Source organism: Artemia sp. Qi Xiang Cuo, chromosome 2 (genome assembly GCF_049724085.1).
Source record: "Artemia sp. Qi Xiang Cuo chromosome 2, ASM4972408v1, whole genome shotgun sequence".
NCBI classification, from domain to species: domain Eukaryota; kingdom Metazoa; phylum Arthropoda; class Branchiopoda; order Anostraca; family Artemiidae; genus Artemia; species Artemia sp. Qi Xiang Cuo.
Genome location: NC_142795.1, coordinates 28,045,152 through 28,069,913, shown reverse-complemented (window position 1 = coordinate 28,069,913; position 24,762 = coordinate 28,045,152). Strand labels below are relative to the sequence as shown.

General features: G+C 35.9%; 2 protein-coding genes across 8 annotated transcripts in view; one reads left to right on the top strand and one right to left on the bottom strand.

Moving 5' to 3' along the window:
• Nucleotides 1–3,749, top strand: part of gol (ring finger protein goliath) — an 88,175-nt gene extending 84,426 nt beyond the window's left edge. For both annotated transcript variants that reach the window (XM_089100142.1, XM_089100134.1), the window contains exons 8-9: nt 704–794; nt 3,483–3,749. In XM_089100142.1, coding sequence (XP_088956268.1) covers nt 704–794; nt 3,483–3,676 — 285 coding nt within the window. In that variant the 3' untranslated portion in view covers nt 3,677–3,749. The remainder of the gene's footprint in view (nt 1–703; nt 795–3,482) is intronic.
• LOC148955079 (uncharacterized) overlaps nt 1–24,762 on the bottom strand; it is a 165,651-nt gene that overhangs the window by 28,272 nt on the left and 112,617 nt on the right. For 3 of the 6 annotated variants that reach the window (XM_089100080.1, XM_089100104.1, XM_089100095.1), the window contains exons 20-23: nt 23,062–23,217; nt 16,377–16,502; nt 13,028–13,205; nt 8,883–9,540 (exon numbers count right to left, since the gene is read on the bottom strand). In XM_089100080.1, the coding sequence (XP_088956206.1) occupies nt 9,365–9,540; nt 13,028–13,205; nt 16,377–16,502; nt 23,062–23,217 (636 nt within the window). In that variant the 3' untranslated portion in view covers nt 8,883–9,364. Of the gene's footprint in view, nt 1–8,882; nt 9,541–13,027; nt 13,206–16,376; nt 16,503–23,061; nt 23,218–24,762 lie in introns of those variants that run through there. The other 3 variants (XM_089100113.1, XM_089100123.1, XM_089100088.1) reach the window with 2 other exon arrangements.

Genomic DNA, 24,762 nt, shown 5'->3' with positions numbered 1-24,762 from the left:
AATAAAAACCAGGTGTTTTGTTTTTGGCTCAGTGTAAATAAAAAGTAATAAACTAAAAAAAGAAAAAAAAAAAATGGAGAAAAGTGAAAGTGGTTCTTTTATTTTTATTTTTTATTATGATGTTTCTGAGGAATGCTAGATGCTGCTAGTTGATAATTAGAAGACTTGAATGTGCCCAGGGTCTTTTTTTAGTCTCACAACGCATGTCGTTTCCAGAGTATACCCTTGGGAAACCTTGCCTAACAAACGATCTTTAAGAGCTTCTAGCTAATCGGACAATCAACCCAAACGTTGCATGACCTACCGTCCAAAAATCTAGTTTATATTTCATCTTGTTTAGATCACAATGATCATCAGGAAAGATGGTGGTACCCTTCAAAAGGGTCTAAAGCTGGTGCCTTGTTTTGGATTTTGATTCCTTGATTTGGAACTTTTCATGGATTTGTATTTAAAAAAATTCAGACGCAGAAAGCCAAATGTTTGTTAGTTAAAATAACAATTTATCAAAATGCAGGGACTGAAGTAAATATGGAGAAGAATAGGGAACAAAAATTTTTATGGGTTACCTTGTATTGCTTCTTGTACTTCAGTTTTACTAGCTTATAGCTCGTTTAAACCCTAATTGAGGTCTCAAATCGAAATTTGGACATAGGCTCTACCAAGTAAATTGATTGGAGTCGATGTAACTAATTTTTTTTTTCAGGAAGGAAGATGGACTTGGGGACGTGGATTTATTTGGAGTCGGCAAGGGAATGCAAATGGTGAAGATCAAAGAAATGATGGACCCGTTTCAGGTTTGAATACAATATTTCACATACGATGTTTCTCGTAGCTAGCTGCTAATAGTACATGGGCGGGTGATTAAAAAAAAAAATGAAATTCTTCAAATATTTGAAGCTTAAACTACCATGGACATCGAAACAAAACCACTTTTCGCTTCTAGGACCCATTTAAGGCCTATTCATGCCTAAAAACCGCGGGCGTAATTTGCTATGGGGCAGGGGGGGGGGGTGTAACTGTCCCTCCCAGATCTCAGTTTGTCCCCCAGACCTGAGTTTGCCTCCCCAGCTGAAATTTAATTTCTTCAGAAATCTTGTCAGTACTAAAATGAGCCTGCATAATTCAAGGTTCAACAGAAATGGATCAGTTTTCTTTAGTATATATTTACTTTTATAGTATTAACAAGTATTTTTATAGTACTATATAGTACTTTCATGGTACCAAATGGCTCATTTTTCAGTATTTACTGGCATTTTCACTTGATTTGGGAAAATTGGCTCCAACTTTGCCCACCCCCCTGAATAATGACGAAATTACGCCAGTGTAGGGCAGTATTTCGTCAATGTTATCACTCTGAAGCGTTAAAATAAATAAGCGACATTGATTAGTTATTTGGCAACGCTTTTCGCCCTTAGAAATTCAAACATTAACAATCTGTTGAATCCCAAGGACATCTTCACCTTCAAATGGAGCTGCATACCCCTCAGCTGGTGGTGCCGTTTATTTTAAGATTCTTTAGTGCTCAATTTTCACCCTTTTCTCTTTTTTAACATTGATGCTCCCGCTACTACAAAAACTGCCGAAAATGTAGGTGGAGTTTCAAAACTGCAAACAGTACAACAACTGGACGTGGAGTTTTTTTTTGTTAAAATTAAATACAAAAACTGCACGTGAAGGTTTTTTTTTGTCCATAAAATCCAAAAAAACTGGTCCAAAAAATCGGATTTTATATTCAATGTTCTTGGTATTCTTTAGCTTTAGTGTCCAATTTCATTAGCTATATTGGATTGGACATTTGCTAAAAAAAAAAACGTTTTCGTTAAAATTTAACCCAGAGTCTCGTATAAAGCAAGTTCATGTTTATTTATTACCAGTATATCAATAATGACAAAAAAAGAAAGAAATTAGACCCTAATATCACAGTTTGTCTTGCTTTGCGCACGGTTTTTGACATAATACTCGATTTCGTTTAGAAAATGTACTTAGCAACCACTATAGTTACCAGATATGTAATTCTTTTGTTTTTTCCTGTTTAGTTTTCTGTTGCAAAGATTCTTTCATCTCTTTGTTTTATTTTCTTGTATTTAGATGTTTAGTTTATATTTTTTCTTTTTTTTTCGTTGATAATGGATTCTGTACGTAGAACCCAAATATTCCGTCCTTTCTTAGTTAAATGCTGTACCTATTATCACTATGTATTTTTATTCATTTTAATTATAAGTAGAAAGGCAGCGTAGTAGAGGCATTTTAAGAAAACTTTTTTTTTATTTTCCTCATCCTATAGCCTACTGGGTGTGTATAAAAGAAGGAGAAATAGAGAGAACCCACCGAAATTGGTTCAAATCCCTGAGATTGGCCCACAGAACCCCCTTAAAAATTTACACGAACACTTATTATTTTGTATTTCCAGGCACCATTCCCTCTCTGCCTAGCCTAGATGAATAGCTTCTATCCCTGGTACAGTTTCTGGATGTTTATTTAGATGGTAAATTACATGGTAAGGCTTTAGAATAGGGCATTGCACTTTACACTCCCTACCGGTGGTCGATGATCTCTGTTTCATGGCCCTCCTGCCAGGAAGTGCAATGGGAGCTGGGGGCCAGTCATCCTGTGCTTTCAAACACCCTTCCTGTTTACCTTTCCCCATATTTCTCCAGGTACCCATTTAGAGCTGGGTCGACTATGGCTAAGCTTACTGAGTCACGCCACTGAACCTCGTTCCAAACTAAATAACCATTGACACCAGGACTCGAACCCCCCCCCCCCCTCCCCCTCATAGACAGAGGATTTCAAGTCTATCGTGCTAACCACTCGTCTAGGAAGGCCATAGGACGGCTTTAGATGGAATTACGTACACAGAAATTTCATTTAAAACTATAACATTTGTAAATGCTAGTTTTATACGGAAAATAAGAAACACAATTTCCCAAATTGACAGGGTTTTCCATTAGCAAGTTTGTTTTTGTCCCGGCGTGATTGCATAATATGCTATGAATTAACCAAAATATGGGCGATAGGTTGAAGAAATTTTGGAAAATTATGACTAGACATTAAGCTTCACCGCCAAACTCCGGGTGCTGTTACATTTTTACTGTGTTAAATATTTGGCCGTTTTTATGCATTTCAAACTTCTGCGGAGGTAGGGGTAGTGCAGGACAACCCAAAGACCCACACCCCATCTTGAAAAATAGTATTTTATTATTTTTGTTGGTTATGTAAAATTAGAGGCTTCTTAGTTCATCGTTCATATTTAAATATTAATGTGTAAAAACTAATCGAAAAATTATAACTCGACAGAAAACTGTCGGAACCTGTTTTTTAACATTGAATTTTTCTTAGTTTTTCTGTCTCTGTTTTTTTTTTCACCTTAATATACTGAAGCTGTTTCTGCCCTCATTTCTACCCTTTGCTCTTTGTTCATTCCTTCTTTGGTCAATTTTGTTTAATAAATGTTTTAATATTTATGCAACTCTCTTTTTCAGGCGACTGTCACCTACCAGACATTCAAGGCACATCAACAGTGGCACCATTCAGCACTACCAATTTAGTAATTCCAACAATATCAGTAATAGACACATCGTGCCATTTAACGGACACCTCCGTTATCATTCCAGCTGCTACCCATACCCCTAGTCTGACACCCATAAGTAAAAATATGGCTGTTCGTACTCTTTAGTGCTTGCGATACCTGGTTTATTTTTGTATTCGAAACATTCTGAGATTATAGATCCTATTTCTTTATTCATAAATCAGTTTGATGATATTGTAATACAAGTGGTAGTAGGAACCATGGCTTTGGTTAGAAGGAGGGGGATGGGCAGAATCCGTCGACCAAAAAACTAATTATACTCTAAAAAATTCTCAAAATCGAATAAAGGATCGGTTTTATAAGTGAATATCCTGTGTTGTTTATGTTAAAGACGCGTTTCAGTAAACTAAGCTGGGTGTTGCGTTGTCAGCATTTTAGAGAAACCATGCATCGGGTGTAATTAAGATACGCTTTTATAGTAACTTTAAAACAGTTCCTAAGTGGGATATGACCTTTAACTATGATAAGATTGGTCGAATCCTCAACTGCCTAATTAAGCTAGAAAAGTACATAAGAAATCGTATCTTTTGGCAACGCTATCCCCTAAAACCACTTAAAAGTTCTATTTGGGGCATGCCCAGAACTCAATTATTATTAATAATAATTGTTTGTTGTCATTTTTATTCCAAGACAACGGATTACAAAACATTATAGGTGATTTTTATCAATCGAAGCGTAGAACTAACTAATATGTTTACCGCTTTTATGTTATCGGCTATTTTAAGATGAAGGTAATAACAAATAATTAATGATATGTTGAGTTCATGAACACACCCTTGGTCTGTAATTTCGAATTGCTTTTAATTGATAAATTGTTTATATTCCGAATACAAACATTCTGGTTATGACTATTTAATAGTTTATATAATGAGCATGTACATTACGTCTTTTACTCTAAGCACTGTTTCAGTGTAGCCAGCGCTTTGAGATAAATTGTACTTACTTTTATGACCAAATTGTAACAAGAAAGGTTTTTGTGGAACAGTTATAGCAGTTTCCATTTCTCCGACAAAAATACTGGAATAAACTGAAAACCAAGCAACCCTATCTCAGAGACCGATCTTAAGCGGTATTTCCTCGTGTGATGACTAAAGAGAATTTTTGGAGATATATTTTTGTGTCAAGTTTGTGTTCGAAGAAACATTCCTTTTTTCTTGCTTATATCCCCAAGAGTTTACTGAAGGAGGTTCGAAAATTTCGAAAAATGGAAACTTGACCCGGCGAATGCAATCAAAATGTAGTGAAATATACAATAAAATTTTCACTAAACAATAAAATTTCTGAATGTGCCGCATTGCACCAGGATTTCCAAATAGTACCAACACGGTACAATTTTATCGCGTTGACAATAATGCATTGCTTTTTAGGATATTTACGTTACTAGTAACTCAAGCTAGCTCTAGAAAAAATAAGGGGTGCTACCTAGCGACTCTTAGTTCAGCTGTAGTGCTATCTATGATTTCTTGAGTAGAATGATACACCCCTAATGCTACTTATTATTTTTGATATTCGTCGTTCTAGTACTTTTGATGTCTACGAATCCATGCCTTAATTTGTGTAGTCAGTAGCGGAACTACCAAGAATGTGACCCAGCCGGGCTCAAAAGTGACACCCCTTTTCAGTTCAACAAACAGATTGACACCAGTTCAACCCCTTTCCAAATTTTCTTGTAAAATTCAAGCAACAATTCATGGAAAAAGCTATTTGAAAATCTACTCTATCATGTTGAGTTCCTTGTCTATCTACTTTACTAAAGAGGATAAATAATAGTAAAATGTCGAATATATATTTCTTGATAATGGAAAAACTGTCAAAACATACAATGTAAAAGATGTACATAACAACAATAAAATACTCTGTCTAATTAACAAGCGATAGCAAAGATACAGATTCTAAGAGCCTTCTTTCCTCAGATATACCATTCCAAAACGATATTTATTTAAAACGAAAGAGCTCTGAAAAATTATCTTATTTGTTGTTTATTTCACACAGTAAAAGACCCCTTTATTTGTGGTTTGTAAGCTATATCCATAAAGCTCATTAAACTTTTAGGTTTCTTAACTTCACATATTCATAGGATTCATAACGAGGTTAACACGCTCAGACACAGGGAGTTCTGAACAGGGGGAGGGGTAAAAAGTCTTTGGAGGAGTCGGAAGCAACTCTTGTCATTCTTAAGGTAAATACCAAAAGAGGATAAAATAAATTTTGGACATTGACTAATCAATAATTTTCTTTAAAGACCACTAAAATAGAAAATAAAATTTGGGGTTTTTAACTTGGAGACACAATGGAGACAAAAATTTGGAGACACAATGAAAATTGGGGTCTCAAATGAAGTGGGTTTTTAACTAAAACATTTAATTTGGACCTATCAAGTTCTAAACCTTCAAATATACGGCCTTCAAAATTATATTTTTGAATTATATATTTTGAAACTTTACATTGTTTTATCAAAAGGATGAAAACGTATAAAATGTTTAGTTTCGTTGAAAATATTCACAGCGAGTCTACGGAAACTAAAATAAAAGAGCTAGAGTCCTTGCTGTGTCGATCGACCCCATACGGGACAAAGCTCAAGTCAGCATCAAACGACTACTACTACTAAGAACTCATATTAGCACCAAGTCACCTGAAGCAAACAAAGTTGCGCATGCATCTCTTACACCCCAATCTATTCAAAGCTTCACTTTTTACTCTCTCACAAGCTCATTAAAGGGGTATGTGCAAAGTAAGATATGTCAACTTAAATTCTAAAAATCGATTATTTTCGACTTTAATCTGTTACTAAAATCGATAAACGGTTTTTGATTGAGCACCGGAGATTATTGCTTGATCCCGACAGGTAAGAATCTGTAACTTTGCCTTTGATATGTTTTACAAATGAACGAAACAAAGACTGAAAATACTGACCACTTAAATGACTTATTACAATTTCAGTTCTCGAGCCTTTTCATGTAAAGAAATCAAATATACATTCAACGAAAGACTTTCAAATTAAAGACAGCACAGAATTAGCTTAAATTCAATGAATGCGAGGAATGTTTCTTCAATAAAAAGTCTTCACGAAAGAATGTGCAACCAATAAGAAGGAAGGTCCCTTTTTTAGAGAGACAAAGAGACAATTTTCCTGGAAAAATAGTTTTGCGTCATTATATTCATGGTTTTATTAGAAAGCTAGATTTATTTTCTTTATTCAGAAGAGAAATTTCCAGATATTTACGGTCTTTTTTGCAAAACTATTATTTTTTCTGGCGGGAAATAAAAAAAAATAAATAAAAAAAATGATCGTAAAACACATCATACGATCAAAACACTAAACTAGAAAGATATCTTTATAAACAAAGGTAATAAGTCGTAATCTAAAAACACGATATAAATTATATATTTTGACGTTATAAGGCCATGTTATTCATATTTTACAACAGATGGCAGGCTTGAACATTCGAGAGATATATCCACTTAACAGAAAGCCTCGAAAGCAACTAAGTAGCAAATCAATTAGTGAAAAATATCACTGGGATATAACAGCACAATATTTCAAAACAAAGAAAAATCGTAAAGATTATGCAAGCTAAAGGAGAATAAAATCAAAAGTTGATAATAAAACAACGAAAGTTGTTGATAATAGAATATCGACACCCAAAAGCAGATACGTGCAGTAATAATGCCCTTGAAATATTCTTAAAAGGTTCTTTAGGGCATAATTTTAAAAGTGACTAACATAAATCACGAGGAACTTCAGAAGAACGATGAAAAGACCTTTAAAGTTTTTCAATGAATAAAAAGTCACGTTCACGAGGAAGGTGACAGCCCCAACTCAAACGGGCGACAAAACGCCAATTTTTCGAAAATGAAGGTATGAACAGCCTTTTTAGATAGTCTCGCCTCCCTGAAAAAGTATTGCCCTCCCCCTTCCCACAGCAAAAGTGAAAAGTTGTCTGGCATCTTAAGTCAGCATTCCAGTTGCCAACTATTTTCCGATTGGGAACGATGGATTTTAAATGTAAAGCAAATTCCATAATTAATGGAAACCTTATTCAAACAACTATGCAACAAATGAAAACAGAGAAATCATTTGTGAACGGTTAAAACATGAAACATATTTGGATGAAAATAAAATGCAGAGCGGGGTGGAATTTCTAAGATTAAGAGGGATGACGGTCAAAGCCGTACGCATAGGAGGCACGGAAGGAGGTATTTTTTTCCTTGGGAGAAGGATGGCTTTCCTATGGAATATATACATTTTCATAAAAAAATTTACTTTTTTTTTATTAATGTTGCATATACCATACACACTTCGGACACATCAAAGATATAGTCACCCTATACACTCCACTGTATAACTGTAGCGTCTTCTTTTTTCAAACATGATACACATTTGATACCGCGCGTATCGTCCCTGGCAATATACGTCACAACTTTAGTTTAGTTGCTAGTGGTCAGACAAAAAATGCATAGGCTTCTCGTGATGTGTACATCGAAATCACGCGTGCGCGAAGGCGGAGTATGAATCTTGTGTGGTTTTACATGTGTTTCACTTATTTCAACGGAGAATATAGCCTTTGTCGATATTGTATCATATTCTCTCTACTGTATAAATACTCATACTAGAATATTAAGTAAGGTTCCACTTCCCAATACATCAAACTATACAAAGGTAAAGACATTTTCGCCACAAACTAAAAACCATTCTACCTACTAATAGGGATTGGTATATTTCGAAGAGTTTTAACTTCGAACATTGCATTAAAGTACATATTTTGGACAAATAAAAGAAACAGTCGCCTTATATTCTCTCAGGATAAGAAATTAAGTAGGGTTCCTTTTTTACATGTCAAGAACTCCATCAAACTTGATAAAGGTAAAGACGTATTTGTAAAACTATTTCAGATACTAATGTACGGTTAATACATAAGAGGATTTCATAGATCAAAGAACAACCTTTATTATGGGAGGAAAAGTTTTCTAATAATAGTTTAGTTTTCCACCTTATATTTCTCGCCTACAACCCCCTCCCCCACCCCACCCCATAAAAGTTTTTAAAAATCCTATATTTCTTCTTAGGACTGGTCAATGTTGTAAATAAAGCAAAAAAAAAAATGAGAATATTGTGCGAAGCAAAGAAAACTAACTTATTCCAAATATAGTTAATAAGCTAATTTGAGCATAGAGAATACTAGTTAACACAATATCATAAGTTGGAAATGGGGGGCTAAATGTACTAAAGTTTAGAGCCAGTATAATGGGAGAAAAAGGAGATTTAACAACATGAATCCATAATTTAAGAAGATTTTGTTGAGTTTTTTTTTTATAAAATCGAAACAAAATCCCAAAGGACCCTCATGACCAAGAAGGAATTTGAAAAACGCGAGAGTAAACACAACATTCATGATATTGAAACAAAAAAAATTCTAACGTAGGCTATCAAAGTCCCAGCAAAAATTCCCCGAATAATTCATTTATGTTGGTTATGTAAACAAGTATCTTTCAAAATATAGTCTTGAGCATGCAATAATTGGCAACCCTGTTAATCACAGTAGGCAAACTTACATTTTTTTTTCTAAGGGTATACAATTTGTTTTGTAAGGGATTCAAACCTTCCCCAAATTTCTAGTGCATAAGCTAAGTATAAATAAAACATTGCCTTTTTTAGGCTAAGACATAAAAAGTATCTTCATGAAAAACACTACATTCAAATATATGACAACCGGTTAAATTGTTTTTTCTAGTCACAGCTTAAAAATCTATTGCACGATCGGTCGAGAAGTGAGCTTATAAACGTTTAAGTACGTAGATAGAGCCTAAGTCTGTCATAGCCACCAGAGTGCTGAGATCAGCGTTGCCGCGAATTTTGATCGTTGTACCGGTACAGGGCAGCTCAACAGTTTGAACAGGAATAATACAGCTGTTGAACTCGAAAGTTTTCACTTGTGGCATAGGGGACCAGCCTAGAACACGTTTAGAGCATATTATATAAACGTCTCCAGAAAACTAGAACCAATTTAAACATATGCGTTCATGCTTAGCAGTGTTGTTGTTTTCTAAATAAGTAAACAAAATGTGTACATGGTTCAAGAAGTAATAAAATAAAATAAAATTAGGAGTTTTAGCTACTGCATTCTGGACCCAAAGATGAAAATGATGATGCACATTTAGAATTTGGGGTTGCAGAAAAGGTCAGATTCAATTGGAAGTTTACCCTTTTCTCATTTCTTTTCTTGTTTTCATCCATTATTTGTTATTTTCAAGTCCGAAGGGCTAATTTTACTTATCAAAGCCTAAACTAAATTTTGTATTGACAAATACTTAAGACATAAAAAAAGAATTAACGTTATGTGCGAAAAATTGTAAAAATAGATGATACATATTAAATAAAATTTATTATTAATTAAAATAGTGAGGAGGAGATCTCTAAGGAAATATCGCCATTATGCCCAGAAACCGACGGCCGTATTTGCCACTTACCTTCTGTTGTGTCTTACGCAAAACAAGGACAGAGGGAGAGCGTCATCGAGTCCTATTCTTCGAAGTTAGCGTACTAGCTAACTTTGTCAATGGTTTAGTATTGGATTTCAGATTTCAGCTAATGGTATTAAACTGTCCGTGGTAACGAACTTTATGTAAGGAGCGATGCGGCTCAATAGTAACCGAAACTCTAAGAAACAGTCTTGAGAACAATGGATACATCATAAGAATCGAATTCTGATACTTATTCAAAATATATTATGGTAATATTATATGTTATTAGTGCAACAAGGAGCTTTTGAGAGACACGTGCCCCTGGATCCGCCCCTGTTAGTGTTATGTTTGAATTTGCTTTTGTTTTTTAAGGTTCAACAGACAAATAAGGCGCGTTTGATTGTGACCTTTTTTAATGTAGTCAGATCCAGTGAGCGAAAAGCTGCATTCACTCGACTGGCGGTCTGAAAAGAGCCATAATGAAGAAAAGGATTGAACTGACCCAGAATACTCTTGTTATTTGTACATTCCAATAAAGAAAAACTTACCGAATTAGACACTATTAAATAAAAAAAAACAGTTATTATTACGTATATTAGGAGGGTAGCCCACTCCTCAATACTTCGGTCTTTACGCTAAAGTTTGACTTTCTGTTCCAAATATTTAAGAATGACTCCTGCAACACAAGGGCCGTCTAATTAGAATAATAAGCTTTTTGAGAAGTTCTAAAAAAAAAAAATTAGCGTAAAGAGCGAGTTATTGAGTAAGGGTACACCCCTCACATACGCAATAATTTCTATTCGTTTTAAATATTAATGTTGCTCTTTACTTTCAGTAGAAAAAACTTTTATTTAATATCTGATCGTTTTTTAAAAAATGCCGGGAAATCCAGCTCTCCATCCGTGGAAAATTCCCTTCCCCCGCGATAAATTCCTCCATGGAAAGATCCTACCAAGTAATCCCTACTCCCCCCCCCCAAAAAAAACACACCCATATACTTCCCAATAACCTCCCCAATATAGGAGCTTGAAACCTCTACAGTAGGGTTTTCTGATATGCTGAATCTGATGGTGTGATTTTCATTAAGATCACTTGATTTTTGGAGGTGTTTTTCCCCTTCTTCAAAAATTGTGCAAATTTTCTCAGGCTCGTAGCTTATGGTGGGTAATATTATATTTTGCCTTATCTTCATTATGGCTCTTTTCAGAAAAAAGGACACTTCAAACGCGCCTTATTTGTCTGTTGAACCTTAAAAAACAAAAACAAATTCACAAATACAACTAACCGGGGAAGATCCAGGGGCACGTGCCTCTCAAAAGCTCAATGTTCACCAATAACATGAGTATTATGCCCCCTGTTATTTCTGTTATATTAATGACCCAAGTGGATGTCTCAAACAGCTGTCAACACTATAGTGCAATGAAACCCAGGTACGAAACAATATTTCCAAGTTTTGCAGATGATACTCAGTTTACAATGGCTGCGAAAACAGAAGCTGATATGAAAAATGGCATGAAACAAGGAATGGGGATAGTCAAGAGGTGGATGAGAGTAAACAAACTACTTGTTAATCAGAAGAAAACAAAGTTCATGTTTTGTGGCAGAAGGGTAAATTACTATCCCTGGATTCAAGAAATTGAGTTAGAAAGTGGACGTATAAAATGGACAAGTATTGTTAAGTATCTTTGTGTTATAGAAAATCAGTGCCGAAATTTCAAAGATCGTATTACATTTATAGGTATAAAACAGTCAAAAATGTAGGAATTCTGCCGAAGTTGAGGAATTTTTGACCAAAAAGGTTATTAGAATGTTGAATTGTTCTTTTATTCATCCATATTATTACATATTACAGTTTGGTCGTCGTCGTTCAGAAGACTTTTATACCCGCTATACCCACTCCGGGTGTGACGGAATAAAATTGTAAGAGTTCTGACCAGTGTCTCTGAGACAAGAGTGCTTGTCTCAGAATTCAGTAAGATCTAGGCATCATAAATTATAAGTTTTTAGCGTTTTTTGGTTTGGTAAAATTTTATGTAAATTTGTTTACGTATAATTTTTTTTTCTGATTTGTTCCCAGTATGTTTTTTTTTTTAATTTTATAAAGTTTTTTTCTCGGAATTTTGCAATGGAGTTTTTTTTTGGGGGGGAATTTTATGAAACTAAAAACATTGAACTGGTTAGAGCAATAGTTTCACTTACTTCGATATCTAAGTTTCCCATTACTGAAATATACAGACCCTGAAATCTGGAACAGGCATCAAGCGGAAGTAAAAGGTAAGGCCCCATTGAGGAAGTCCGTGCTTCCTTACGACGTATTTATTTTAACAAATATTCTGGAGATGAACTGAGTGATTAATTTTAGAGTGAGTATAGGCTTGTAAGTTGTTAAAAAAGAAATTGATTAGTGCGTTAGAGCGGGTGAGTGTCAGTATGCGTCAGGAAGTATGATGAATTGAAGAGCATGAGATTGGGATTCATTTAAGTTCACTGTAAATACATTAGTTTTAGAATTGCTGATTAATTGTTTAGTAGGGGGCGGGGAGGGGGGAGGAGCAAGATATTTTTTTCTCCTCGAGAAAGCGTATTAATAAATGATGTGGCTTTTTTGGATCGTCCCAAACACGCTAAAATACATCTGGACTTATTTTGAAATGTAAGTGGTAATGTTTATTTTTGTTTTATTAGTATTACACGGAAATTTAACTGTTGTGTTTTTGAGACCCATTTGTTCATAAAAAAAGGTAGGTGGTTGAAATTATAGGGGAACCTATGTTTCGTTGAGAATCCCCCCCCCCAAGAATTCATCTCGAATTAGCCCCTGACCAATATTGAATATTAGAACATTCAGAATCCAGCTTCCAAACGAGTTCTTCATCCTATTTCTCTAAGTGCAAAGTTACTGTATCACCTGTAAACAAGAAAAAGTAGAGGACATAGCCTTGTGGTACCCCTGCTTTTGAGAAATAAGAGACTTACTTTTTTTATTGTATGTTTTAGGTTTTTTCCTTCCACTTTCGGCCAGGTTCCACATGGCAATTCTGTCACTAATACTAACGAGAACTTTTGGATTGGAAGTAGCAAATAAAATATCCTTTACAGCACATGAATGAAAATTGAGTATGTGCAAAATCTTGCCATCAGCAAAATCCCACAACTGCAAGAGAGAAAAACAAAGATTAGAAACTTCCGTCACTAAATTTAACTAGGTCAAGTCTATATCTTAATCTATATTATAGATGGGAAAAAATTGATGTTTAGTACTTGTATCATTGCCTGATCATTGTGATCGTCATATATCTTTTCGTTACTTCCCGTACGGTAAGGGTTTTATACCTGAATTTTTCTAACCAATCCGCGAACCGAAGAAGTATTTATTAGTTTTTTTAGGATAAATATTTTTAACTGCATTTTAAGACCAATGTAAGAGTGGAAGGAATATTTGGAAGGAGAAGGGGGTTCAAACCCATTATCACCTCCCCTGGATACGCCCCTGTACCGAACAAGGTTCTATGGGAAAAAAACTTACTTAAAAAACAAACATATAAAGCCGATGAATTTTTGACAAATATAGAAACTAATGAAAAAATTAAAGAAACGAGATTTTGAGGGGAAGGAAAACGAGAGATTTTGACGAAATTTTGAGGGGACAGGCCCGAAAATTCTCTCCCCATATAAACCTGGATCGTACCACTCAAAAACATAGCGGTTCTTCACAATTTCTGGATGAGCCTCAGAAGGTGTATAAATTCTTATGACTCTTATTATACCAAATAAGATGCAATTCTTTTCTAGACAAGGACGACAATCCGGGCATCGAGAAATCGTTTTTGCTTGTTGAACTTTCAATCTTTCTTGTTTTAATGTCTATATTAGAACCTGACATAAATACGGCTTTCAGCATTAATTCTTAGCTAGAACCCCCTTATGACGCATTTACAATGACATTTTATTAATACAGAGATTTAAATAGCACTAATTTGAGCAAATCAGGTTTTTCATGGAATTTTCTGATTGGCTGAATAATTCTTGTTGGATTAATATAGCGTTAGCTAAATCCCGGCATTAGAGAAAAAATTGTGAATGGGGTACTAACTATTCAAACTAATCTGCAACGGAGGTTAATCTAATTTAAGATGAAATATTGAATTTAATCTTTAAGTGTTGGCTACAAACGACATATTTTCCTACCTTTCTTTGCAAATAAAATAATATACTAATACAATGAATATTAATTTATGATTATCCTCTACCATAAACTACCGAATATCCGCCGTCCTCAGAAAAACCAAATCATTTTAAGGTTTAGGTTCCCTATGAAATAGACGACAAAAAGCATTGTACAAAAAACTTTCTCTTAAAAACTATCGTTTTTTTTGTTATTCCGAAAACAATTTTTGCAATTCCGGGCAAATGCTACCAGGATCTTTGTTTTCAGTGAGTTTAAAAGGTAATATTTCTCATTTCTTGTTTATATACAATACTTAATGTCTCCTTGTTCACCAAGGGGTGTCGCTCACCGACTGGCATCCATGGGGAACCGCTGTACAACAGGTTTGTTCATCCTTATGAATCTGCACAAATTATTGAACAAATTTCTTGAACAGATCATGCAAGATATAAACTGTTCTTCTGATAAATAAATATTTGACAACAGAAACTATTCTTAGAAAAATAGTATATGGGCACATAAAATTAATAATATATAATTTCAGACCTTCAGCTATTAAAGGGTAGTTGATATCTCGTTATTTTAACTTTGATTGTTATTCAATATTTGATTGTTATTGTTATGCGATTTTGCGACAAGGTTACACTAGGTCTTTCACCGAAAGGACAAGATAGATTTATTAGTTGCAGATCTATTCATTCACCGAGCCAGAATGATAGAACTACCTCTAATTTTTCTAACAGAATGATCTAAATTTGCCTAAAAGGACAAAAATGTTCCTTTCTTTTTTTACAATTTTTAACCAATTTTGGGTCTATTCATCAATCTAAAAACAATGCAAAGCGAATTAAAAAATGTTTGAGATAGATCAACTAAATGTAAGACATCAAATGATAGCAAAACTGTCGTCCTAGACAGCTGTAGGACTGCAGAACCATAAAATATCAAAACTTGTAGAAGGATTGTCGTCCTGTACAGCTGTAGGACTGCAGAACCATAAAATATCAAAACTTGTAGAAGGATTGTCGTCCTGTACAGCTGTAGGACTGCAGAACCATAAAATATCAAAACTTGTAGAAGGATTGTCGTCCTGTACAGCTGTAGGACTGCAGAACCATAAAATATCAAAACTTGTAGAAGGATTGTCGTCCTGTACAGCTGTAGGACTGCAGAACCATAAGATATCAAAACTTGTAGAAGGAATATAAATTTTAAGAAATACAAACTATGTACGATACGTACAAACTACAAACTATGTACGATAAATACGAATTATGTACTAAGCAGAGTAACAAGGTTTTGATAATCTCACAACAAGGTTCGTAAGAGGATATATTAAGTAAACAAAAATATGAATGATAAAAATACAACAAAAATATCAGCAGTTGATATAGATGAAACATACCACAGGAATTGTCGTGATGATTTTTGGCCCAACTAGCAATACCCATGGAATACGCTTGTCTGCTGACATTTGGGACATTACACTAGATTGGGTGGCAGCCCTAAGCTGTACAGGAATTTTGCTTTAATTGAAAATGAAAGAATTAGATTAATTTTGGGATTAGGCGGCTCTATGATGCCACGAGTTTTATTAGCTGTAGCAGGAGTAGTTTAATTATATTTGGCATCTAACAAATGAAGAAGAGGCTAAAAAAAAGATAAAGATATTTTGGGCCCCTTTAATGTAGATTTTGGAACATTTTACTCGTTGTTTGTGCTGGCAATTGGGACAGTAAAGAAGATTAGGTAGCAGCGCTAAACTGTACAAGAATTATGCTTTAATTTAGATTAACCAATTAAATAAACTTGGTCTCATGTGACTCTGAGGTTACACGAGCTGTTGTTTGAAGTAGTCATAGTAGTATTATCATATTTAGGCCTTAATAAATCAAGAAGAAACTACAAACAAGATGGACAGATTTTGGAATATTTTCAGGTTGGTTTTGGAACATTTTTACTCTTCTTTTGTCGACTTTTGTGACACTATAGTAGATTGGGGGACGTTCCCGACGGTATGTGGGTTACGTTTAAATTTATTTGTCTATATAGAAAAAAAATGAAGTTTAAACCTAGCACGATAGATTTTTCGACAAAAATAATACAATGAATCTGAACACTAAAATAAAGAACAAACACAAAAATATGAATACTCACCTCAAAGGCACCAGAATTATACCCAACAGCTAGGTAGGGACAATTTACGTCAGGAGAATATCGACATGCACTCACAACCATATCTTTGTTAGCGTGTGTTGCAAGAGGAATGCTTATCTTGGGTTCCTGAAAGAAAATAACAATGTAAAGATTAATAGTCTTGATTGAGAGTTCATACTGCAAACACCTCTTTTTGGATACAATCTCTTTCATACAGTAAGACTGTTAATACAGTAGATAATTGTGGTTCCCTGTAGTCTTTTATTGAAACAATTTCATAATCGGACTTAAACTTGAAAATAGTTCACCTTGAACTTGGATTGTATTATTTGACCTACTACATATATATTTTGATTGGAATACTGGACTGTCCCTGGCTATGATAATTAGATTGCGCAATGACCGATCAAAATAGGAAGATTATTTTAGATCCGTTGTTGAGCTTTATCACCAGATCCATGCTTGATGGTGCGAAGATTGATCTGATTATCGGAAAAGCTGCGACTTTTTTTAATCATGGTACTATTATCAGTGCTAAAGAGTTTTTGTATAAGCAGCTGAAGATTCAGAGGCGATGTTTGAAACACGCGAAGGATGAAGATAATGTATTTGACATATGTAAATAGCTAAATCAGGCAGCAAAGGATAATCTGCCTATTCCCTTTTTTGTGACATTTTCGCCTTCTGAAACCCTAACAATGGGGGAGGCAGTTTCGGCTACTTTAGTCTCGAAAGTTAATAAACTCTCTCAAAAAATTGACGGCTTTTTAGAGAAGGCGACGCATTCGGGTCCTGTTTGGCCAGTTATAATTGATACCAACGTAACAACTAACCCTCTCCCAGCTCCTACATTTGCTGTTGTACTAAAGAACTGTTCAGCAAATCTGGCCTCACCTAGTAATCATAAGGACTATCGATAAACTTTGCCCTGAAGCCTCAGGTGAAATATATGAACTTAAAAAATCGGCTTCGGAATGGAAACTTACGTCAATGCCGAGAATGCTGAGAACAGTACCTCAGGTATCTCGGTGAGTGTGAAATTCCCACTCTTTATAGGGGTTCTGAATGGCGTACCGACTGAATACGATGACAATCAAGTCAAATCTCTTGCACCAAACTGCGTGAAAGTTTCACAGTGCGGAAAGTCCCGAGTATATACCGAATACACTGGCTCTGAATATTCAGCTCCTTATACAAAAACTCTTTAGCACTGATAATAGTACTATGATAAAAAACTCACAGCTTTCCCGATTATCAGATCAATTTTCGCACCATCAAGCATGGATCTGGTGATAAAGTTCGAGTATATACCAAAACACTGCAGGGCTCGCAATTTAGTTTCGATGAAGAGATTCTGCCATTAAGGTTAATCGAAATCATAGTTACCATTCTTGAATTTCAGGCTTCTCAGACTTCGTCAAAATGAATGGAGCTCAGATATTAATCTATACATCCTCCACCAGAAACCGCTTCTATTTATCTGAAGGCTCACGGAGAGTTGGAAAATTTGGGCACGAAAATGCTCTTTTCGAGGAATCAGCCACCCCTCCCCCTCACTTACGTATACAGGTGGAGGAGGAAGAAGGCCCCTCTCTTTTGTATACTCAGCAGGGCTGACTGGTGTAGAGACACGTCTTGTGAGTTGGATACCTTCTCCCAGCAATGGGTTAAATTGCATGTTAACGCAGAACACCATCGTGGGAGGATCGTCTACAGGACAACTACGGCAGGGCGTAAGATCCAGATCTACAACAAAGGTCTCTGCAGAGGGCTGCCTTGACCCTGTTGGGTCATCCACAAGACTGGAGACCATGCGGTCAATTCTATTGCCACTTGAGGAGTGGCACCATTCGAGGAAATTATATCCTAGCAAACGACAAAGCATTTGCACGGGATTCTGATTAATGGATAGTTGTTTTGAGCTTGGTCTGTTTTGGTGGGTGTTTTACGGCTAAAAACCTCTTCCCAATTAATTATCTACTATGATACAATTAATTATATATTAATTATACTAGCTAGCCTTATTGATTACGTTATTGTAAACCAAAGACTTATCCTTATACGGTATACCGGACAAATACCGTCTTTATGAGAATAACACTTGTTGATATGCAAGTGAATAACATTAATTCGGTTAACGCAGGAAATACGGCTTTTCCTATTAATCATCAACATATTGTATGTCCTGGAAAGTTATACTGTCGTATTAAAGCTATAAAGTAACTAGTTTCGTATTAAATGTTGAGTTAAGCAGGGTTGTGTTCAATGCCCATTTATATGGATCATTTTGAAAGAGCACAAGAAAGGCAATGGACGAACTTTATAGATGCTACTTTTAAGATGTTAAAAGTAGAATAACCAAGGCTCAAGATGTTTTTTCACAATTGAAAAAAGTTTGGAAAAATAAGAAGAAGTGTCTTCGAACCAAGATTACAATATTGGAAGCTATATTGATGACAGTGGTCAAATATGGTTCTGAAGCTCCCCAGGGGCGCTCCGAAAAAAGGAGGAAAATTGGTCAAATATGGTTCTGAAGCTCCCCAGGGGCGCTCCGAAAAAAGGAGGAAAATTGGTCAAATATGGTTCTGAAGCTCCCCAGGGGCGCTCCGAAAAAAGGAGGAAAATTGGTCAAATATGGTTCTGAAGCTCCCCAGGGGCGCTCCGAAAAAAGGAGGAAAATTTGCTAGATGTTTTCCAGAGAAATTGCCTCTTTGGAATGGATTCTTTTGGGTACCCGACACACTGACTATATTTCAAATGATAGGCTGTAAGAAATTTGGTTCAATCCCCCTTCCTAGGGCTATAATTGAGAGAAAGGTTGAGATGGCTAGGGCCCGATCTGTAGATGAAGGATGACAGATTTTCCTTTTAGGTCAACTGTCTAGGTTAATCGGAAAGCACCTCGTCCACGGTTGGGGTGAGAGGACCTCATAAATAAACATTTAAGGGAATTGGGAACGTCCTGGGAGGGTGCAAAGAGGGAGACTTAGAATGAATTGGGATGGAGGAGGAACGCGCGTAGCTGTGTTGGCCTTACGCATTTTGGTGCTTCAGTGAGTTTTTAACTCTGGAAAAAAATAATAAGCAATTTTACTTGCATCTGGTCTTTTACAAAAATTCTGAGTCTGAGGGTCGTTCAAGGTCTACTTTGAGTCGAAACAAAACCTGGATCAGTTCTTGAAAGTGTATGTGAAAGTTGGCTACGAAAAGCTTTCTGCACAAGCATTTGTATATCTCCCAAAGAGTTGTTTCTCCTGTCTTAAACCTGGGCATCTGGCCTCGCAGTGCTCCGATCGGGCCCTCTGCTCTTGCTGTGGATCATCACACCTCTCTAATAGTGCCTCTCCGTGTTCGGAAAACATGTTCTATCTAGAATGTAAAGTTGCTGGTCATAAATGTTAAAGTGTAAAATGTTCCAATAACAACAATCAACTAGCAAAGCCCACGGTATGATAGGGATCCGCCTACTACTGCGCAAGCTGTACTTTTGTGGAATATTAATGGTGGACTTTTAGTCAAACTTCCTGCGATAAAAGGTTTGCTTTCGAACTCTGACATATTGTGCTTGCAAGAACATTTTTTGACGAGTCATAGTTTAGGCTTTCTGAAAAATTGACCATAGTTTTCGTAGCTATTCGGTGCCCGCTAAACGATCCACTTCCAGTGGCCGTCCCTCGGGTGGTATTGTGATGCTTGTTAGGATATCGTGCCGGTCGAGTATTTTTGATTCATCTGATTTTTTTCTTGCTGTCCGTGTAGAAGAATATGTTATTGTAAACGTCCATCTTCCGACAGATTACCGCAATGACCAATCAGGAATTATTATTTACTTCTGCCTGTGAGAAACTAGGGTCTTGGCTTTGAAAGATTTGCCACTTAGATAATACGGGAAATACGTATTACGGGTGTTGCTAGATATCTTTCTTGCACAAATTTGCCATACCTGCGATGCGCAGAAAAAGCCACTATTCCTCTTAAACGTATACGTATGGGTGTCACGAAGCATCGGTCCAGTAAGCCGAGCCTAGTTGAAGCTTGGAGAAAATCCAAATGTTGGTACCATTTGTGGCTCCAGTGTGACCGTCCTCGCTCTGGCTGGGTTTCTGACATTCGTACAATACTGGAGTTCTTGATGCACAGTCAGCTGTTCCCCACATCTTTCATATTTGTCGATCTTGATTTATCTCTCGTATGTTATGCAGACGACATTCTGAATTTGAGCCGCGCTATCCAGCGCATTAGCAAGATTTTCGCAACGCTACAATCTGAGTATGCAAGACTAGGCCTTCAGTTCAATGCTGAGAAGTCCAAAGTTGCATTCTTCAACTGGAAGTAACAGTCCCTCTCGGAAATAGTAGGATTAAGACAGTAAATCACCAGCAAGCAAAATGTGGAGTGAGCCCGTCATATATCAGAGCCCTTCAAGACATGTATCCTCGTCTTAAAGTTCGCCTAATACTTCACCCATTATCTAAAGCTGACGGCTCTCAAGTCTAAACACCAACCCCTGATATTTTTGTCAACGTCGAAAAAGGTACCCTTCAAGGTGCTGTTTCTTCCCCGTCACTCTTCAATAACAGCGTTCTTGATACACAGTCCGCTGTTCCCACATCTTTCATATTAGCCGATCTTGATGTATCTTTCGTATGTTATGCGGACGACATTCTGAATTTGAGCCGCACTATCCAGCGCATTAGCAAGATTTTTGCAACGCTACAATCTGAGTATGCAAAACTAGGCCTTCAGTTCAATGCTGAGAAGTCCGAAGTTGCATTCTTCAACTGGAAGTAACAGTCCCTCTTGGAAATAGTAGGATTAAGACAGTAAATCACCAGCAAGCAAAACGTGGAATGAGCCCTTCATGTATCAGAGACCTTCGAGACATGTATTCTCGTCTTAAAGTTCGCCTAATACTTCACCCATTATCTAAAGCTGACGGCTCTCATGTCTACGCACCAGCCCCTGATATTTTTGTCAACGTCAAAAAAGGTACCCGTCAAGGTGCTGTTTCTTCCCCGTCACTCTTTAATAACTGAGTTCTTGATGCACAGTCAGCTGTTCCCACATCATTCATATTAGCCGATCTTGATGTATCTTTCGTATGTTATGCAGACGACATTCTGAATTTGAGCCGCACTATCCAGGGCATTAGCAAGATTTTCGCAACGCTACGATTTGAGTATGCAAAACTAGGTCTTCAGTTCAATACTGAGAAGTCCAAAGTTGCATTCTTCAACTGGAAGCAACAGTCACCTGGAGATATTCTTCTCGAAAATAGTAGGATTAAGCCAGTAAATCATATCACTTACCTCGGTCTTCCCACTGGTTCGTCAATAATGCACACGCGACAACTATTAATTGCTGGCATTGAACGTATAGTTGGGTTATCATATGCTCCTTTTGTAACGAATAAGTTATGCTTTAACCGCCGTCTTCTTTCGAAACTTTTCAACTATGTCGCTCTACCGCATTATCTGTACATATCACCGTTTTGGAAAATGCTCACAAAATCTGACAAGTCAAACATTTGTTCAGTTTTCTTCCGGTTCGCAAAATATCTTTTACGTTTTCCCTCTTGGACCCGCAACTCTTATCTAAATAGAAAATTCAGCATTGCTGACCCCATTATAGGAGTGGAAAAGAAAAATTTGTGCTTATAAATCCCGTTTAACGATGTTGAATCATCCTTGGTCGTCGGTACTGACCCAGTAGTTAAGATGTATTTGTTGGTTTGTTTTTTTAAGTGTTTGTTTTCGCGCTTAATGTGTATTTCTTCTTTTCTTTCGTTTATTGCTCCGTCTTTTCCTTTCTTTGTAAGACGGGTTTTCAATAAATAATAATAATTTAAAGGAAAATCACGTAAAATCTACATAAAATTTCGGAATTTATATTAACAGTGATATGACACTGAAATTAGTGCTAGAAGTAGAGCAAAACTACATTGTGAACGTATATTGATCCATAGAAAATTCAAGTAAATGATCCACCTTAAAGATTCACATAAAAAATAGTAGATTGCCATTTCTTTTTCTGTCAATGTCGGGACAGTAGGCCTCTTGTCACGTGTCTTCGACAATGGCAATTTCAATGGTATACTTTGATCGACCGACCGTATATCGCATCATTTATGAGCTAATTATTTCTAAATTTGACATTGTTAATGCGCCCTCGCGACTGAAACAAATATCTACAGATCTATGTTTTAAAAATCAGCAAATGATTTGTGTTTGACCCTCTTTGGCCATTTTTTCAATTGAGGTTATTTATTAATGTTGTATCATAGAATCGTATGTTTATGGTTGTTTTTTTTTTCTTTTTGTTTACTCCACAGTTTTTCCATAAAATTTTGTGGGTTGTTAATATATATATATATATATATATATATATATATATATATATATATATATATATATATATATATATATATATATATATATATATATATATATATTACTTCACAGGATAACAAACAGTGAATGATGTTGAGCCCAGATGGTGGTAAGCCCCAAACGGATCTCCATAAAGTAAGATGCTGGATCTACTATAGCCTTGACAAAGAAAAAGATTACCTATCCCTGTCCACCAGATCAAAGTCAACCACAACAGTAACTAAAGATTGATAGAATACATACCATATATCTATGCATTAGTTTATAAGTGTAATTCCTAAAAAAAGAAGTGATACCTGATTGATTACCTGAAGTCGAAACTGTCTGAGCCCACTAGTTTCGTCACCCATAGCAAGATACATATTACAAGAAGATATATCACAGGCTGTTATGCTGAGAGCAAGATTTGAGCATTTTGTATCAACCAACTTCCCACTAGCACACAACCATACCTGAAAGAAAAAGGATTAAAATGAAAAATAAATGAAATCAAAGACTCAACTTCCCTTGAACCAAAATATTTTATCTAGAGACTTAACCAGAAATAATGGACGTAGGGAGGGGAGCAGAGGCATTCGTTAATGAAGGAGTGCTTTGGTCGCAACTTACCAAACTGGGATTTCCTTACCAAAAAAAAACTTATAGTCAGGGGGTTGGGTGTTGGTACACAGGCTTCTTCAGTCCCTTCAACATCACATTTTTCTAAACAATCGATTTCTTTTCGTTCTAAGTGCATAGGTGTAGCGTGGGATGGGAGCTATGGCCCATGGGTCACAGTTGTGAGCAAATCTAATGGAAGCATCTATTCGATTAAAACTGGATCGTCTATAGGTGCAACAAAATTCCTGGTCAGCTGCTCGTCTCCATCAAATTTAATTAGGATCGAATGACGGATGACAGGAATTTAAACCCTGAGAGAGACCTGATTGAATGCGATTACTTGATGCCATAATCATAGCTGTCGGCCCGCCATGAATTTAACCAGTCTATCTAGGAATTTAGCTGACGAAGACATTTTGACGGCCCTCTCCCATCCAGATAAGTTCTATCAGCAAAACACCCAATAAAGACCTAATTATAAGCCATGCTGCACATTCCCTCCGGGCGCATCTAACCCCTTTGGTAAGTCTGGCAAGTTGGATCTGGTAAATGTGCTTAATATAAGAATTGAAAATTCTAGACTCTCAAAAGGCATAACTGCAAAATTAACAGCTGGCTTACCATATTTATTAGCCTTACACTTCATAAAGAAAATAGTCCTAAATCTTTCTTAATTACTTATTTTTTTAAATGACAAGGCTTAAAGGGGCAATGGTAATAATATATAGGAGACAAATTGCACTTTTTCCATCAAAAAGATATAGAGGCGCTTTTGTTCTTTATATAACGGAATTTTTAAGTTCCTTTGGCAATTTTTTTGCATGTAATTTTTTCTTCCACAAGTCCAATTTCTCTTTGTTTTGTTGAAAAGCGGTTTGTGATAAATAAAATATATTTGATCAAGCAAGCCACCTTACACCCACATCCACGAGAACGGTCCGAAGTTTACGATAATAGACCTTGTTTTTCTAGCCCAATTTGTCAATCATTAGCCAAAAGATAAATTGCTCTAGTTAGCCAAAAGACAAATTTAACGTAAACCAAAATAGGAAGACAATGAAATTTTACTTGGTGCAGAGTGAAATAGGGAAATTTCAAAAAGAGGATTTAAATATACTTCTTTTCTAAATTCACAAGGCAATATTTATAATTTGTAACTTGGCTCATTGTTCCAACAAAGTAAATGTTTATGTAGTAAAGTACATGTTAAATGTTTAGTAGATGCTTACATGACATATGACGTCACAATGTCATAAGTTTATAGGATTTATAATGTCGAAGTAGATGTTTATATAATAAAGTAGATGTTTAGTGGGTCTTTATACAGTGGTAATGCAAAACAAATCTTCTTCCAAAATAAGAAGTTTTCCAAAGAAGATTGAAGAGCTACATTAAGC